Raw genomic sequence first — 16,078 nt, forward strand, 5'->3', positions numbered from 1 at the left:
AAATCCAAACAAGAGAACTAATAACAATTATTCTTCTTTCACAGTTGGGGAAACTGAGGCCGGAGAGGAACGCCACTCGCCCAAGGTGCCATCGCCACGTTGGAACTCAGGGTTCCTGAGTCCAACTCCCTGACCAGTGCACTGTCCCATTACACAAACAGCTATTGTCTCCTTTGGGCCAACAGTTTGATGTCACAGACGACCCGCCCCGCCCCTTCTGAAGCCCCGCCTCCTCGCGCGGCCCCGCCCCGCCCAGCGTGCGCCGAGCCCCGCCCCCAGCCGCTCGCCCTCGCGCCGCGGCTCCCGCGCGTCCCCGCCCGGCCTCTCTTCCGGCCCCGCCCCTCCTGGCTGCCATGACAACGGGTCCGCGCCCCGCGCACAGCTGCTGCTCGGGCGGGACCCAGGCTGGACCGCGGGCCCCGGCCTGGGGGCCACAGCTGCCACCGCCGCCGCCACCTCGTCTCCTCCCCGACCCCGCCCCGCCCCGCGTCTCCTCGCCTCACTCGGGCCCGCGGCCGGGGTCCCTCCCCGCCGACCTCCCGCGCAGATGCCGAAGGTGAAGGCGCTGCAATGCGCCCTGGCGCTGGAGATCCGCTCTGTGAGTACCGGTCGCGCCCCAGCCCCGCCGCCGGGGTCAGGGAGCCCCCGGGATTCACTCAGGACGCCTCCTCCGTTCGCGTCCGAGAACCTCAAGTCACCTCCAGACCCCCCTCACCCTCCGAGTCAGCCTCGGGAGCAGTGACCCCGCGTCCCCTGGGTCTTCCCCGCGTCCCGGTCCGGGGCGCCCTCCCCCCCAGCGCGCGGAGGTCTGACCCCGCCGCCGCTCTCCTCCTTCGTCCCCGCTTCCAGGGCCCGGTCCTTCACGTCGTTTCCGAACCGCGTCGGAAAGCCCCTCCTCCCCCGCCCCGACTCTCCAAGGAGTTGTGTGCGTGTGGGGGTCTTTTGACAGTCCTCTTCGGCCCCTGTTCTCGTAGCGAGAGGATTCCTGGCCGCGTCTCCCCAGTCTTCAGTGGGGACTCTTCCTTCCTCATCACTGCAGGCCGACACTTTCAGACAAATTCCCAAGCTTCTGATCAGTGAAGGGGCCTTTACTCTCCGTCGTCAATGTGGAATCCCACACCCAGCAACCGGGATGTGTCCAAGCACCTTGCCATCCCCCCCAGGGCCAGCCCCTCAGAAATGGTTTCAGGCCCTCCAATCCCCAAACCCTCTCGGCGCTGAGAGGGATCCTGTATCCTTCCCGGCGCTCCAAGGAAGGCACAACTTAGTTCTCTGAACTTTCTAGAGAGGACCTGCAGCCCCACCCAGTCGCTCTCCACACTTGCTGAGAACATCCTTCCCCCACCCCGCTGTGCAAGTCCAGCTGAGGCAGAGAGCCCCCACGGCCTTCCTCCAAGGAAGGGCTTGGACCTCTCCACGCTCGGAGAGAACTCCATCCCGCTTAGTAATCTCAGAAGACCCTTCCAAGGGTTTCCGACTCCTTCCCCTTCCTCTAGAGAGCCCGCCTCTAGAGGAAATCCCCTAGGACAACTTCTGTGCCCCTATTTTAGACCTACAAGCAGTTTGGAACCAAAATTCCTCCTTCAGTTCCTTTTCTCTCCTTCCACTTAAGTCTTCTTTCATCTCAGTCTTCTCTTTGACCTCCCAGCAAAACTGGGGCTGGAGGGAGGCGGGGTTACTGACATATCCACCACCTCTCCCCCGGGTGCTGCAGCGAGAAACCTCCTCACTTCCTTCCTGCACGCCCTGCTGGCGAGGCTTCTCTCCACGGAGCCCACCCTTGCAGCATCCCGTCCCACCTCCCCTCTCCCTCACCCCCCTTTCCTGGCTGTCCTTCCTTCCAGTAACGGGAGGCCGCTGCAGCACAGTCCATGAACCCTCCTGGGAAAGTCACAAGCCGTTTTAGCTCTTTCGTTAGATCTTAAAGAAGGGAAGGCTGGGTAGGGCAGCGTGTGAGCGAGGGGTGGAGGAGCAGAAAGTTCCTGGCACGCTCAGTTTGTCTTTAAGGCTGCAGAGATGTTTCTCTATAGCCCTACTTTCAGATGTTTTCCTCCCACAGCTCCAAAGTTTGGCAGCTTTTTTGTAAAGTAAGATTTGTTTAGCAAAAGAATACATGAACCTTTCTAAACCGCTGGGCCCTGGCAGTTAGTAAAACTCCTGCGGCGTGCAGCCTCTCGACAGACTTCACGACTGCCTGCCGCTTCCTCCTCTGCTGACCAATGGGCTTTGCAGCCTGGTGAGTGCAGCCGGGACTGGCTGGTCCCTCCTGCCTGCCTTTGCCAATGCAGACCTTCCTAGGGGAAGGGCTTTGTTGTAATTGACTACTGCCTGAAGGAGTCGGAGAAATAAATTTTATTTCACTGCTCCTTCTCCTCGGTATTAGTTGCACAGCAGAAAGTGAATGACTGTAAATGGAGCTTGGTGGTTTATTGAGGCTTAAGAGGTTATGCATGTGGAAACATTCCTATTTAATTTTTTTCAACAAACGTTTGTCACAGAATTTTACAGTTCTAAAAACTCTTAGTTATCATTGGATTTAATTCCTTTTTACAGGTGAGAAAATCACCAAGGCTTACCACGGCTAGTGATTTTCTAGTTGCACAGCTATGAAGGGGCAGATCTGCAACAAGACACTAAGTTTTCTGACCAGCAAAAGCCCTGTTAAATGGCGCTGATGGCTCTGAAGGAGCGAAAAAGACCATTAATAACCACACAAGTTTAACAAGCTAGATTAATTTGGCTTTGATTGAATAGAGGAATTATGTGACCATAAATATGTTCCACATTGTCTTTTCCATTTAGTTTAATTTTTTATATTTACATGGTATAAAAGTCAAAACTATCTAAAATAATGTACTTATAGAAATCTCACTTCCAGCCCTGTCACCTCAAACCTATTTCCCGCCTATACTCATCTGCTGTAGGTGACCGTTTTTATTGGTTTCTGATTTATTCTTCCAATATTTCGTTTTGTAATATAACCACATAGATCCACACACACTACCCTCCCCTCACATGTATTTTCTTTCCTTTCCTTCCTTTCTTACACAGTAGCTGACATTATAGAAACTATTTTGTACTTTGCTGTTTTTCTTCACTTAGTCTATCCTGGAGATCACTCTATATCTAGAAAAGTTGGCATATTCTTTTTCCCTCAACTTTTGATTGACATTTTTCAAACATAGGAAATAGTTGGAAGAATAGTACAATGAATGGCTATCCCATGGCCTATGTACGTTAATTCAATTTATCTGTACATATGTAAATGTATAAAATATTTTTTGCTGAAAATTTTAAAGTAAATTGTTGATAGTATGATACTCCGCCCCTAAATACATCTTCTAAAAATAAGGATGTTGTTCTTCATAACCTCAATACCATTATCACACTTAGCATAATTAGAGTTTCCTAGTATCAAGTCCATACGCAAGTTTACCCAGTTGTCCCCAAAAGGACTTGTATAGTTAACTTTTTCACACCTGTATCCGATCAGGGTTTACATTTGCATTTGGTTGTTGGGTCTTTTTAGTCCGTTTTAATACGAAGCAGTTCTAATTTTTCATTCTGACGATGTCTCCTCTTTTTTTTACCCCCAGTGGATTTAGATGAATTCATACACTCATATAATCATTACTCAGATCAAGAATTTAAAACACTTCCATCACCCCAGGAAGTTCCCTTGTGTCCTTGTCAAGCCCCATGCTGAGGGAACTACTCTACTGATTTCTATCACTGTAGATTCCTTTGCCAGGACTTGAACTTCATATCAAATGGGACCATGCAGTATGCGATATCTTGTGTCTGGCTTTTTTTGCTCAGCATGATTTTGAGCTTCCTCCATGTGTGTGTATCAGTAGTTTGTTCCCTTGTATTGTGGAGTAGTAGTCTACTGTATTTGTATACCACAGCATATTTATCTGTTCTCCTTATTGATGGTTACTTGGATGTTACCAGGTTGTGATTGTCATGGATAAAGCTGCTATGAACTTTCGTTCCTGTAAAAAGTCTTTTTTTTTTTAAGGATTTTATTTTTTCCTTTTTCTCCCCAAAGCCCCCCAGTACATAGTTGTGTATTCTTCGTTGTGGGTTCTTCTAGTTGTGGCATGTGGGACGCTGCCTCAGCGTGGTCTGATGAGCAGTGCCATGTCCGCACCCAGGATTCGAACTAACGAAACACTGGGCCGCCTGCAGCGGAGTGCGCGAACTTAACCACTCGGCCACGGGGCCAGCCCCTGTAAAAAGTCTTTTATGCACATTATCTTTTGAAGAGACTAGGCTCAGATATAGAATATACCATGTTGTGTTATTGTCTGAATTTTTTCCCTTTGTGGTGACATTTAATTTGTTCCCAATTCTTATAAACTGGAAATGAGATGTTTTATTTTTACATGCCTGTTGAAAGTGTGGCACTCCATTCTCCTCTCCCTTCTCCCCCTCCATGTGTATTTTTTGCTGCAGTCTTGTATTAGCGACAATCTCATATGTTTAATAGTGTGTTAATATGAGAACAAGAGCATAGTAAACATGAAAGATTTTGGTATATAACACATTTTGTGTTGCTCAACAGAGCCATATGACTTGAGAGAAAATATATTGCTGGGAAGAAAGTGTAACTTTTCTCAGGGAATCTTCGGAGAATGATATGATGTGCTAAGTAACTTGTTTTTAAAGAGCGGCAAAAGAATTATGTTTCCCATCACTTACACTTTTAATATTTTCAACACTTGAAAGATTTTTGCTGCTTCTCTCTCTTTTCTTTTCATTATTCAGTAGTTCAATTTTCATGAGATTATTTGGGAAAAGAGAAGGAAGAGATGGGAGATAGAAAAGTAAGGCGCAATGCCTGGGCAATGAAACCGGCTGTTTGCTTTACCTGAACGGTGTCAGTCTGGGGGTAGTTTATATACATATTTCCCAGTTTTTCTTCTTTCTACTCACTCACGTTACCTCGCTCAAATTGTTGAGAGCACTGGGGCGAACAGATCTTGGTCGTTTTCAGTCACTGCTCATCTGAACCTTTGTGGTCCTTATCCAGGTTTCTGTGCAATGGTGTCTCACTCACACTTGCACTATGGTTCAAATATGGTTGGTGGTAAATTTCTCTGGAATATAGACTTTTTAAAACTTTAACTATAAAATACTTGAAACTTACAGAAAAAAAAATTGAATGCCATGACCCCTCAGTTTAACAAAAGCCACATTTTACGTGTTTGCTGCAGATTTTTGTTTTTAAGAAATGAAATGTTACGGATATAGTTAAGGCCTCTTATAGTTTGTACTTCTTCCTCACCCCAATTTTCCTCCTTCCCTTCTTAGGAATAAGGTAATCAATATCCTGAAGTTGTAGTGTATTCTGTTCATTCAGGTTTTCTACTTTACTATATACTTGTGTATGTCTGTGTACAACCTATTCTATCATTTTGTTTGTTTTAAAACTTTACACAAATATATCATACTTTATGTATCCTGCAAACTAGTTTTTCTACTTCGCTGTTGAAATTTGTCAGTGTTGATTCTGGCAGATCTAGTTCATATCCTTAATTCCTGTATAATGCTGTGTATTTATATGACAGTGATTTAATTTTTTTTCCCTTATTGATGGACTTTTAAATACCAATGGTTTTTTTTTTTTTTTAGTGACTATTAACCCACCCAAGGATAGTTTCCCAGGAAGATTTCTTTTTTTTTTTTTTTGATGAGGAAGATTGGCCCTGAGCTAACATCTGTTGCCAATCTTCCTTTTTTTTCCTCTCCCCAAAGCCCCAGGACATAGTTGTATATCCTAGTTGTAGGTCATTCTACTTCTTCTATGTGGGATGCTGCCACAGCATGAGTTGATGAGCAGTGCATAGGTCTCCACCCAGGATCCACACTGGCGAACCCTGGGCCACTGAAGTGGAGCATGTGAACTTAACCACTCAGCCATGGGGCTGCCCCCCATCCCTTTTTAATATTACAGACAATCTTGCAATGAGTATTTTTGTACACATCTCCTGGTGTCTATGTGTCAGTTGTTCTCAGGTGCAAGTTCTGTGCCCTGGAGAGAATTTTAGAAATTTGTTGGGCTAGCTTTGCTCACCAGAGTGTTTGGGGGGTCCTATTGGTGTTAATTATCTGATATTCTGCATGACTTGAATACCTAGAATTCTACATAACATATGTAGTTGAAAACCTGTGTATAATTATTAGAGATTAAGAACGTAACTCACTTTTATTTATAAACACAAGTCTTTTTCTTTTTTTTAAAGGTTTTAAAATACAGTGAATTTTCCAGGGATACAATTACTATGTAAATTGAGGAAAGAATGTACTTTGTTTTGTTTGGAACTCTGCTAAGAGTTTACTTTTTTGGAAAATTGTTGCAGCAATGGCAGCACTGCTTGTGTTTGAGTTGCCAATATGTGACACCTATCATTCTGCTTTTGAAGCTGTCCATTTCACGGAGATTTTGTGTATAGGTGCAAATATGAAATCTTCTAGCTTAGTCCTGCCTCAGCATTCACGTATAGAAATATATGTTTTATTATAAATTATTTCTGTATTTTTTTTCAGTTAGGGCATTGGTTTATTTTTTAGTTATGTGTATAGATAAATTGCAAACTATTTCTTGTAAAAGTAGGGTTTTGGGTCTTATAGAATTGAGACCCAGTGCTCTAGGGAATAGAGTTAGAAATAGAGCTACTGAGTCTTAGGGAATTGTCTTAGTTTCCAGGGCTACCATATCAATATTTCACAGACTTGGTGTCTTAAAACAACAGAAATTTATTCTGTCATTTCTCGAGGCCAGAAGTGCAAAACAAAGCTATGGTGAGAGCAATATGCCCTCAGGGGGCTGGGGAGGTTGGGGGCGAAAGGCTTCCTTCTTCTTTCAGCTTCTGGTGGCTCTGGGCACTCCTTGGGTTGTGGCTGCATAGCTCCAGTCTCCAGTCCTAGAGGTGTCCTCTTCTGCGAATAGCCAGTTTATATCCTTTGTCCTTTAGGAATGTAAGAGTTCTTTTTTTTCTTGTTGTTGAATATATTTTGGATGCTAACCTATTCATCATATGTAATGTAAATTTCAAAGATCTTCTAGTTGAAGTTATTTTTTTTACTTGTTTCTGCTATCTTTTTTTTTTTTTTTTGCGGAGGATTAGCCCTGAGCTAACCTCTTCCGCCAATCCTTCTCTTTTTGCTGAGGAAGGCTGGCCCTGAGCTAACATCTGTGCTCATCTTCCTCTACTTTATATGTGGGATGCCTGCCACAGCATGGCTTGTCAAGTGGTGCCATGTCCGCACTCGGATCTGAACCGGCGAACCCCGGGCCACCAAAGCGGAACATGCGTGCTTCACCACCTTGCCACTGGGCCGGCCCCTGTTTTTACTATCCTTAATAAATGCGTGTTTTTTTTTTATCACTGGAAAAGAAAGAATGCTTTTGATTTCTTAAGTTATCTTTTTACGGAACTTTAGCCTATATTCAGAAAGTGCAAAAATCCCAAGTGTGTAGTCGCCGCCACTGAGATCAATAATTAGAATAGTATCAGCCCCCCAGATTGCTCCCTTGCGGTCCATCCCTCCCAGCCACTCCACCTGCCCCGCCTCCCCGCCCCAGGGTAAGCACTCTCTTGACTTCATAGCCTAATTTGAACTTTCGAAATCTCTCTCCAGAATGAACTTTTTTACATCTAACTTCCTTGCGAGAATGTATTTCTGTTGTTTTGTGAGGCAATAGTTCTTTATCCATTTTATTGTGTTTTTCTCCCAGCTTTATTGAGATATGATTGACACCTAACATTGTATAAGTGTACAACATGTTGATTTGATACATTTATAAATTGTAAAATGATTACCACCGTAATATTAGTTACCACCTCCATCCTGTCACGTAGTTACCATTAAAGATCTACTCCCTTAGCAACATTCAAGTGTATAAAACAGTATTATTAGCTATAATCACCATGTTGTACATTAGATACCCAAACTTGTTAATCTTATAACTGGGGGGTTTGTACCCTTTGACCCGTGTCTCCCCATTCCCTACCCCCAGCCCTTGGTAACCACCACTCCGCTGTGTTTCTCTGAGTTTGTTCTTTTTAGATCCCACATATAAGTGATATCATACAGCAGTTGACTTTCTCTGTCTGACTTATTTCACTTAGCATAATGCTCTCAAGGGCCATCCAAATTGTCACAAATGGGAGGATTTCCTTTTTCTCATGGCTGAATAATATCACGTTGTATATATACCACATCTTCTTTATCCGTTCATCTCTTGATGGACATTTAGGTTGTTCCCATATCTTGGCTATTGTGAGTAGCACTGCAGTGAACATGAGAGTGCAGATATCTCTATGAGATCCTGATTTCAATTCCTTTGAGTGTATACCCAGAAGTGGGATTGCTGGATCATAATTTAATTTGTTGAGGAACCTCCATACTGTTTTCCCTAGTAGCTGTACCCAGTTTGCATTCCCATCAACAGGGCATTAGGGTTTCCTTTTCTCCATGCCCTCACCAAACTTATCTTTTGTCTTTTTGATAATAGCCATTCTAACTGGTGTGAAGTGATGTCTCATTGTGGTTTTGGTTTGCATTTCCTGATGAATGGTGATGTTGAGCACCTTTTCATGTCCCTGTTGGTCCATCTGTATGTCTTCTTTGGAGAACTATCTATTCATTTCTTCTGTATCCATTCTATTGATGATAGACATTTTCATTTTTTCCAGTTTTGGATGGAATATTACCAATTGTGCTGCTATGAATATTTTTGTATGTGTCTTTGTTGCACATTTTGTATTCAGCAACGTTGCTGAAATCTCAGATTAGTTCTAATAGCTACTTGGATTTTCTGTGTGGAAAATCACGTTGTTTGCAAATAAAGACAGTTTTGACTTCTTTTATACAATCTTTTTTCTTTTCTTTCCTTTATCTTACTTATGTCCTTGACTAGAATCTCGAGTATAATGTTAAATAATAGGAATAGTACTAGATATACTTGTCTTTTTATTTTAAGTTATGCTTTTGAAGTTTCACCAGTAAGTATTAGATTGAATCTTATGAAATTGCGGACATGGGACCATTTTTTCACTTTGGGAAAAAAAAGGCAATTTCATATAGTTCAATGTAGTATAAGATTGGCTGTAAGATTTTCATTTATTGAGTTAAGAAAGTTCTCTTCTATTCCTAATTTAAAAAATATCCTGAGATTGAATTATATCGAATGCTTTTTCTCAATATAATAAGATTATTATATAATATTGTTCCCATAGTCTATGAAAAGGACACATTTTGTGATGTAGCACTCTTTCTCTTCCTATGGTAAAGTCTTTTTAGTCAGGATGATTATTTTTACTCTATTTTGCTCAATTTGATTGGCTAATTTTTCATTTAGGATCTTTCATTTGTGTTTGTAGATTTTAGCTTTATGAGTCAAATACTTATTGCATTAATTTTAGATTTTTTATTCTTAAAACATTTATTTTGAAATACTTCAGACATACAAAAAGTTATAAAGAGTAACATAATGAACACCCATGTAGCCACCCACCAGTTTAGGAAGTAAAACATTATAGATAAAGGTGACGTCTCCTGTATCTCCCTCTCTAAAAGAACCTCTCCTCCCTTTTTCCTTTTGGCTAATCACTATTCTGAATTTTGTGTTATCATTCTTCTGCATTTCTCAATGTTTTTCCAGTTTTAATATCTGTCGTGATTTACTTTCAAGTGCTGCTTAACTGGTGTCCTAAAAGGATCGATAATATAGCTCTAAATATTTTATAATTTTTTTTGTGATTTCTACTTTAGCTTATGAGCTATTTAGGAGTTTGCTTTAATTTCAAGGATGTGTATGTGTGTAAATACTCCTCCCCTTCCACCCCCGACACACATACATACCTACACATATGTATACATACTGTCTTTTATGGTGCTATTTTAATTTAATCACATTGGAGTATTGAACAAGGTCTGCATGATATCGATTATTTCTGTTGAGATTTCCTTTGCATCTGAACAGTTATCCAGTTGTGGATGTTCTCCATTTACTTGAAAATAATATATCACTTCATTTGTTGGATGTAGGGCTCTATCTGCCATTATCAGATCAAGTTTATTTTCTCTGAATATCTTCAATTCCATATTAATTTTTTTTTGTTTGTATGATCCACCAAGTTGTAATGGAGATATATTAAAATCTTCACTATGATGATGTGTTTTCACTTTGTCCTTGATGTTTTCCAGTACTCTGTGATGTTTAGAACTGTGGATTCATTTCAGTTTATTTTGTTTTGCACTGGGTGTGTGATTTTCATCTAAGAATTTATGGGTTTCTTCAGTTCTGGAAAATTCTTACCTATTATATCTTTGAATATTGTTTTCTACTGTTCTCACTGTTGTTCTGACAGTACTATTAGACGGATATTGGAACTTTTATCTATTCCTCATGTTTCTTAAGTGCTTTTTTGGTGTGATATTTATTTTTATATCTTCTTGTTCTAGGAGAATTCTTCAGTTTTATGTTCTTATTTAGTTATTAAGTTAATTTTTTATCTTTTCTATTGAGATTTTTAACTTCATTGACTACATATTCCAAGAATCTCACTTAGTCTCTTTTTAAATCTGCCAAATATTTTCATTTTTATCGGTTTTAATTTCATAGTTTTCTTTAATGGAATCTTTTCCCTTTGTAGATGAAAGATCCTAAATACTTATTTTAAAATTGTTTTCAGATTGTGCAAATTAATTTTCATTTGAAGTGATCTCCTGATGTCCATTCTGTTGGTTTTCCTAGTGCTTGGGATTGCCCTGAAATTATAGACCAATTTTGGGAGAATTAATATCTTAACAATTGAGTCTTTCAGTCTGTGAACCTGGTATACTTTTCCACCTGTTCAGGTCTTCAGTTTCTTTCAGTGATGTTTGTAGTTTTCAGTATACATGTCTTGCACATAGTTTGTTAAATTTATGCCTAAGTAGTGCATACCTAAGTTTTTAATGCTATTGTAAATGATATTTTTAAAAAATTTATTTTATAAGCATTATTGCTTGTATGGAGAAATGGAATTGACTTTTGTGTATTGAACTTATATCCTGTGCTAAACTTCCTTATTATTTCTAGTAGTATATTTGTAGATTGTAGATCACAATTATGTTGTCTGAAAATAGATTCTTCCTCCTCAATCTAAGTTCTTTTTATTTTTTATTTTTAAATTTCTTTTTCTTGTCCTTTCATATCGGTAGAACCTATAGCACGTTGTCGAATAGACGTGTTGAGTGTGGACATCTTTACCTTTCTGCTGATATTGCAGCAAAAGCATTCAGTCTTTCAACATTAACTATGTGTGATATCTGGTCCAGTCTTTTTCGTAGACATTCTTTACCAGTTGAGGAAATTTCCTTTAGTCCCTAGTTTGCTGAGAGCTTTTATTGTGAATGGTCTTAAATTTTGTCAAATGCCTTTTCTACAGTAAAAGAATTGAAGGGAATTTCTAAAATTTAATGCTATAGTATATCTTTTAGAAGTGACTTAATTATATCTAACAAATTTTGTTATGTTGTCTTTTCATTTGCATGCAGTTGAAAGTATTTTCTAATTTGTCTTGTAATTTCTTTTCTGATTCTCATGAATGATTTAGAAATATGTTGTTTAATTTCCAAATGTTTGTATTTTTTTCTAGATATTTTCCTTTTATTGATTTCTAGTTTAATTTCATGTGACTAGAGAATATACTTTGCACAATTTCAGTCCTTTTATGTTTATTGAGACTTGTTTTATGGCTCACAATATCATCTATCTTGATGAATGTTTTCATAAGCACTTGGAAGAAAATGTTTATTCTTCTGTTGTTGGATGGAGTTTTATGTAAATGTCAATTAGGTCAAATTACTTGAATGTTCACGTTTCCTATACCTTTAAGGATTTTTTGACTCCTTATTTTATTAGATACCGAGAGGAAAGTGTTGAAATTCAGTTATATAATTTTCTGCTTCGTTTGCTTTGACACTGTATTATTAGGTGGTTACACATTTAATTTTGTTATATCTTCTTGGTAAATCAAATTTTTAATCAATATGAAGTGTTCCACTTTAACCTTGGTAGTCTTTCTCTTTCTGAAGTCTACTTTATGTCATATTGAGATAGCCATCCCAGCTTTCTGATGGTTATTAAATGCATGGTATGTCTTTTTCTGTCATGTTGCTTTTATCTTGAATCTTTAATTTTTTAAAAATTGAGATATAGTTTACATATTATAAAGTCCACTCTTAAAATGTACAATTCAGTAAATTTTAGTATGTTCATAAAGTTGTACAACAATCGCCAGTAATTCCAGAACATTTTCATCACCCTATAAGGAAATCCCGTACTATTAGCTATCATTCCCCATTCTCCCTCTCCTCCCAGCCCCTGGCTACCATTAGTCTAATTTCTAGGTCTGTGGGTTTTCCTATTCTGGCCATTTCTATAAATGGAACATACAGTACGTGGCCATTTGTGTCTGGCTTCTTTTACTTTGCATAGTGTTTAAAGGTTCATCCATGTTGTAGCATGTATTATCAGTACTCTATTCCTTTTTATGGCCAAATAATATTCTACTGTGTGGATATACCACATTTTGCTTATCCAGTCATGAGTTGATGGGCATTACGGTTGTGTCCACTTTTTGGCTATTATGAATAATGCTGCTATACTCTTCTACACATTTTTTTGTATTGACATATGCTTTCAGTGCTCTCGGGGACACACCTAGGATTTGCTGGTAACTGTTTAATTTTTTCCACAGTGGCTGTGCCATTTCACATTTCCTTTAGCAATGTATGAGGGTTTCAACTTTTTGGTGTCCTCCCCAACACTTGTCTTTGTCCATCTTTTTTATTTTGGCCGTCCTAGTGGGTGTGAAGAGCTATCTCAGTGTGGTTTTGATTTATATTTCCATGATGACTAATGGTGTTGAACATATTTTCATGTCCTTATTGGCCACTTGTTTGTCTTCTTTGGAGAGGTGCCTGTCTTTTTTTGCTTCATGTATTTTGGGACTCTGTTAAGTGCATGTATATTTGTAATTGTTATGTCTGCTTGAAATATGTGTCATATATATGTTTAGTTATGTCATTATAAAATGTCCTTTATTTTTAGTACCGCTTTTTGTTTTAATGTCCATTTTGTCTGATATTAGTATAACCACTGCAGCTCTTTTTTGGTTGCTGCTTGCATAGTAAATTTTTTCTCTTCTTTTTCTATCAACCCATTTGTGACTTTCAATCTAAAGTGTGTCTCTTGTAGACAACATATAGTTGGATTATAGTTTTTAATCAATTCTGCCAAGCTGTACCTTTTGATTGGAGTGTTTAGTCAATTAACCTTTAATGTAATCACAGATGAGGTTGGATTTACGTCTGTCATCTTGCTATTTGTCTTCTGTATGGCTTATGTCTTTTTTTGTTTCTCTGTTTCTGCATTAGTACCTTCCTTTGGGTTAGCTATTTTCTCGTGTACCATTTTAATTCCGTTGTTTCTGTTGCTATATTTTTTGAGTTATTATTTTAGTGGTTGTCCTGGGGTTCACAATTAACTTCTTAATTTATAACAGTCTAGTATGGATTAATACCCATTTAATTTGAATAGTACACAAAACTTTGCTTCTGTTTAGTTCCGTTCCCTCTCCTCCTCTTAATGATTTTATTGTTGTACAAATTACGTCTTTATACATATAAGTCTGTCAACACAGTTTGAAAATTGTTGCTTATGTAATTTTATTTTAAATAAGAATGGAGAAATGAGAGAAAAAACATGTATACTGTCTTTATATTTACCTGTGTGGTTCCCTTTATTTTTTTCTTGTGGATATGAGTTACTGTCTAGTGTCCTTTCATTTCAACTGTAGGATTCTCTTTAGTATTTCTTGTAGGGAAGTTCTGCCGTGATGAATTATCTTTTTCTGTTTATCTGAGAATGTTTTTGTTTCCCTTCCTTTTTGAAGAAAAATTTTTCTGGGTATTGAATTCTTGTTTGAAAGAAAGTCGTCTTTCAGCACTTTGAGTAAGTCATCACACTTCCTTCTAGCCTCATGTTTCTGATGAGAAATCAGCTGTTAATCCTGTTGAAGATTTCTGGTGCCTGCTGAATCACTTCTCTTTGCAGCTTTCAGGATTCTTTCTTCATCTTTGTCTTTTGAAAATTTGATTATGATGTGTGTGGTTTGGAGTTTTTTGAGCTTGTCAGGTGTGTAAATTGCTTTTTTTTAAATTATGGAAGTTTTCATCCTTTATTTCTTCAAATATTTTTTCTGGCCATTTCTTCTCTCCTTCTGGGGCTCCCATTATATCTGTGTTTTGTGCTTGATGGTGTCCCACAGGTCTCTGAGACTGTTCATTTTTCTTTATTCTTTTTTCTCTCTGTTCCTCAGACTTGATAATCTCAAAATGACGTATTTTCAGGTTTACTTATTTTTTCTTCTACCAGCTCATATCTGCTCTTGAGCTCCTCTTGTGAAATTTTCATTTCTGTTTTGTACTTTTCAACTCGAGAATTTCTATTTGGTTCCCTTTTTAAATATGATTTCTCTCTATTTATTGATATTCTCTATTTGATGAGACATCATTACCATATTGCTATACTTTCCTTTAGATCTTTAGACAACATTTCCTTTGGTCCTTTGTCCATATTTATAATTGATGATTTAAAGCCTTTGTTTAGTAAGCTCAACTTCTGGTCTTCCTCAGGGACAGTTTATGTTGATGGCTTTTCTCCCTGTGTATGGGCCATACTCTTGTTTCTTCGCATATCATAATTTTTGTTGAAAACTAGACATTTTAAATAATATAATGTGGAACTCTGTTATTCAGACTTCTGTTTCCCAGAGTTTATTGTTTGCTGTTGTGTTTTTTAAGTTATTTCCTGAGTTAAATAAAGTCTGTATTCTGAAAAGTCTGTATTCTTTGTTGTGTATGGCCACTGAAGTGTCTGCTCAGTGAGCTTCATGGCTCACTAATGACTGGACTTATATTTTCTTAAATATCTTGAACCAATAAGTCTCTGAGCCTTTGCTGAGGATGTGTATGTGCATGTTGGGGCATGCTTTCTATGCCCTGCAGACAATTTACATCTCTGTCTTAGCCTTCACTTCCAACTTTCCCAAAGCCTCAGGGTCAGCCAGAGATGAGAGATTAGGGCTTCCTTGGGTTATTTCTAGGCGTGCACACAGCCCTGCACATGCGCATGACTTTCTAAATTGCCAATAATGTAACATTGCTTGTCAAAGACACCCCCTGCAACACACACCTCCACCACACACACATGTGATTTGCCTTTTAAATTTTTTGATCAGCTTATTTTTTGCCTTAATTGTGATCACTGCCTCAGGCATCTGTGATGTTAAACAATTGCTGCTGATTGTTTTTGACAAACACCTTGGGGGAAAGGCTGTTTGCAGTGAGTAAGCTCTGATTCAGGCCAAATAAAGAGAAGTTCTGTGAGTGGGGTTTGCAGGTCACTTTCAGACAGGTCAGATAATGGCAGTTCCCTGGGGATGGAGCTTTGGGGACAGAACTCTAACCCTGTTGTCCTCCACTGGCTGTGAGGCTGCTGGTTCTTATGGCTACCTTGATTGTAAGGTTTGATTTTCAAGGGTACAGAACACCTAAGTAGAGGGGATTTGGAATAGAGTATGTTAAAACACTACTGTATTACTGTTTTTATCAAAAGTCAGTTATTTTTCTTGAATAAATGCTCCTCAGATTGTTGCAAGCCTCTGGTCAATTTCTAGAACTATAAAAAGTTGATTTTGATAGTTTTTGGTAGTGTTCTCATTGCTTTTATAGAGGGGCTCACTTTTGGAGGTATTTGCTCCACCATTCTGAAAGTGCTTTTTCTATACGTTTCTTTACCTTTAGAGTGGTTTTCTTTTTTTTTTGCAGACACTGTATCATGTCCTGCTTTTTTATCCAACCTGACAATTTCTGCATTTCAATTAGAATGCTCAGAATATTTACATTTATATAATTATCCACATGGTTGGGTTGTCAATCACTTTGCTATTTATTTTCTATTTGTTCCATCTGATTTTTTTAACCCCCTTTTCCTGCTTTTTTTTTTGGAAATTTA

At 39.0% G+C, this 16,078-nt stretch overlaps 1 protein-coding gene across 2 annotated transcripts in view; it reads left to right on the forward strand.

Annotated features, from left to right (window-relative positions):
• The first annotated feature begins 252 nt into the window (after positions 1–252).
• Positions 253–16,078, forward strand: part of SPATA6 (spermatogenesis associated 6) — a 121,386-nt gene continuing 105,560 nt past the window's right edge. The window contains exon 1 of one of the 2 annotated variants that reach the window (XM_070592592.1): positions 253–598. In XM_070592592.1, coding sequence (XP_070448693.1) covers positions 548–598 — 51 coding nt within the window. In that variant the 5' untranslated portion in view covers positions 253–547. The remainder of the gene's footprint in view (positions 599–16,078) is intronic. The other variant, XM_070592583.1, reaches the window with a different exon arrangement.

The sequence above is a fragment of the Equus przewalskii genome, chromosome 2, assembly GCF_037783145.1.
Source record: "Equus przewalskii isolate Varuska chromosome 2, EquPr2, whole genome shotgun sequence".
NCBI lineage: Eukaryota > Metazoa > Chordata > Mammalia > Perissodactyla > Equidae > Equus > Equus przewalskii.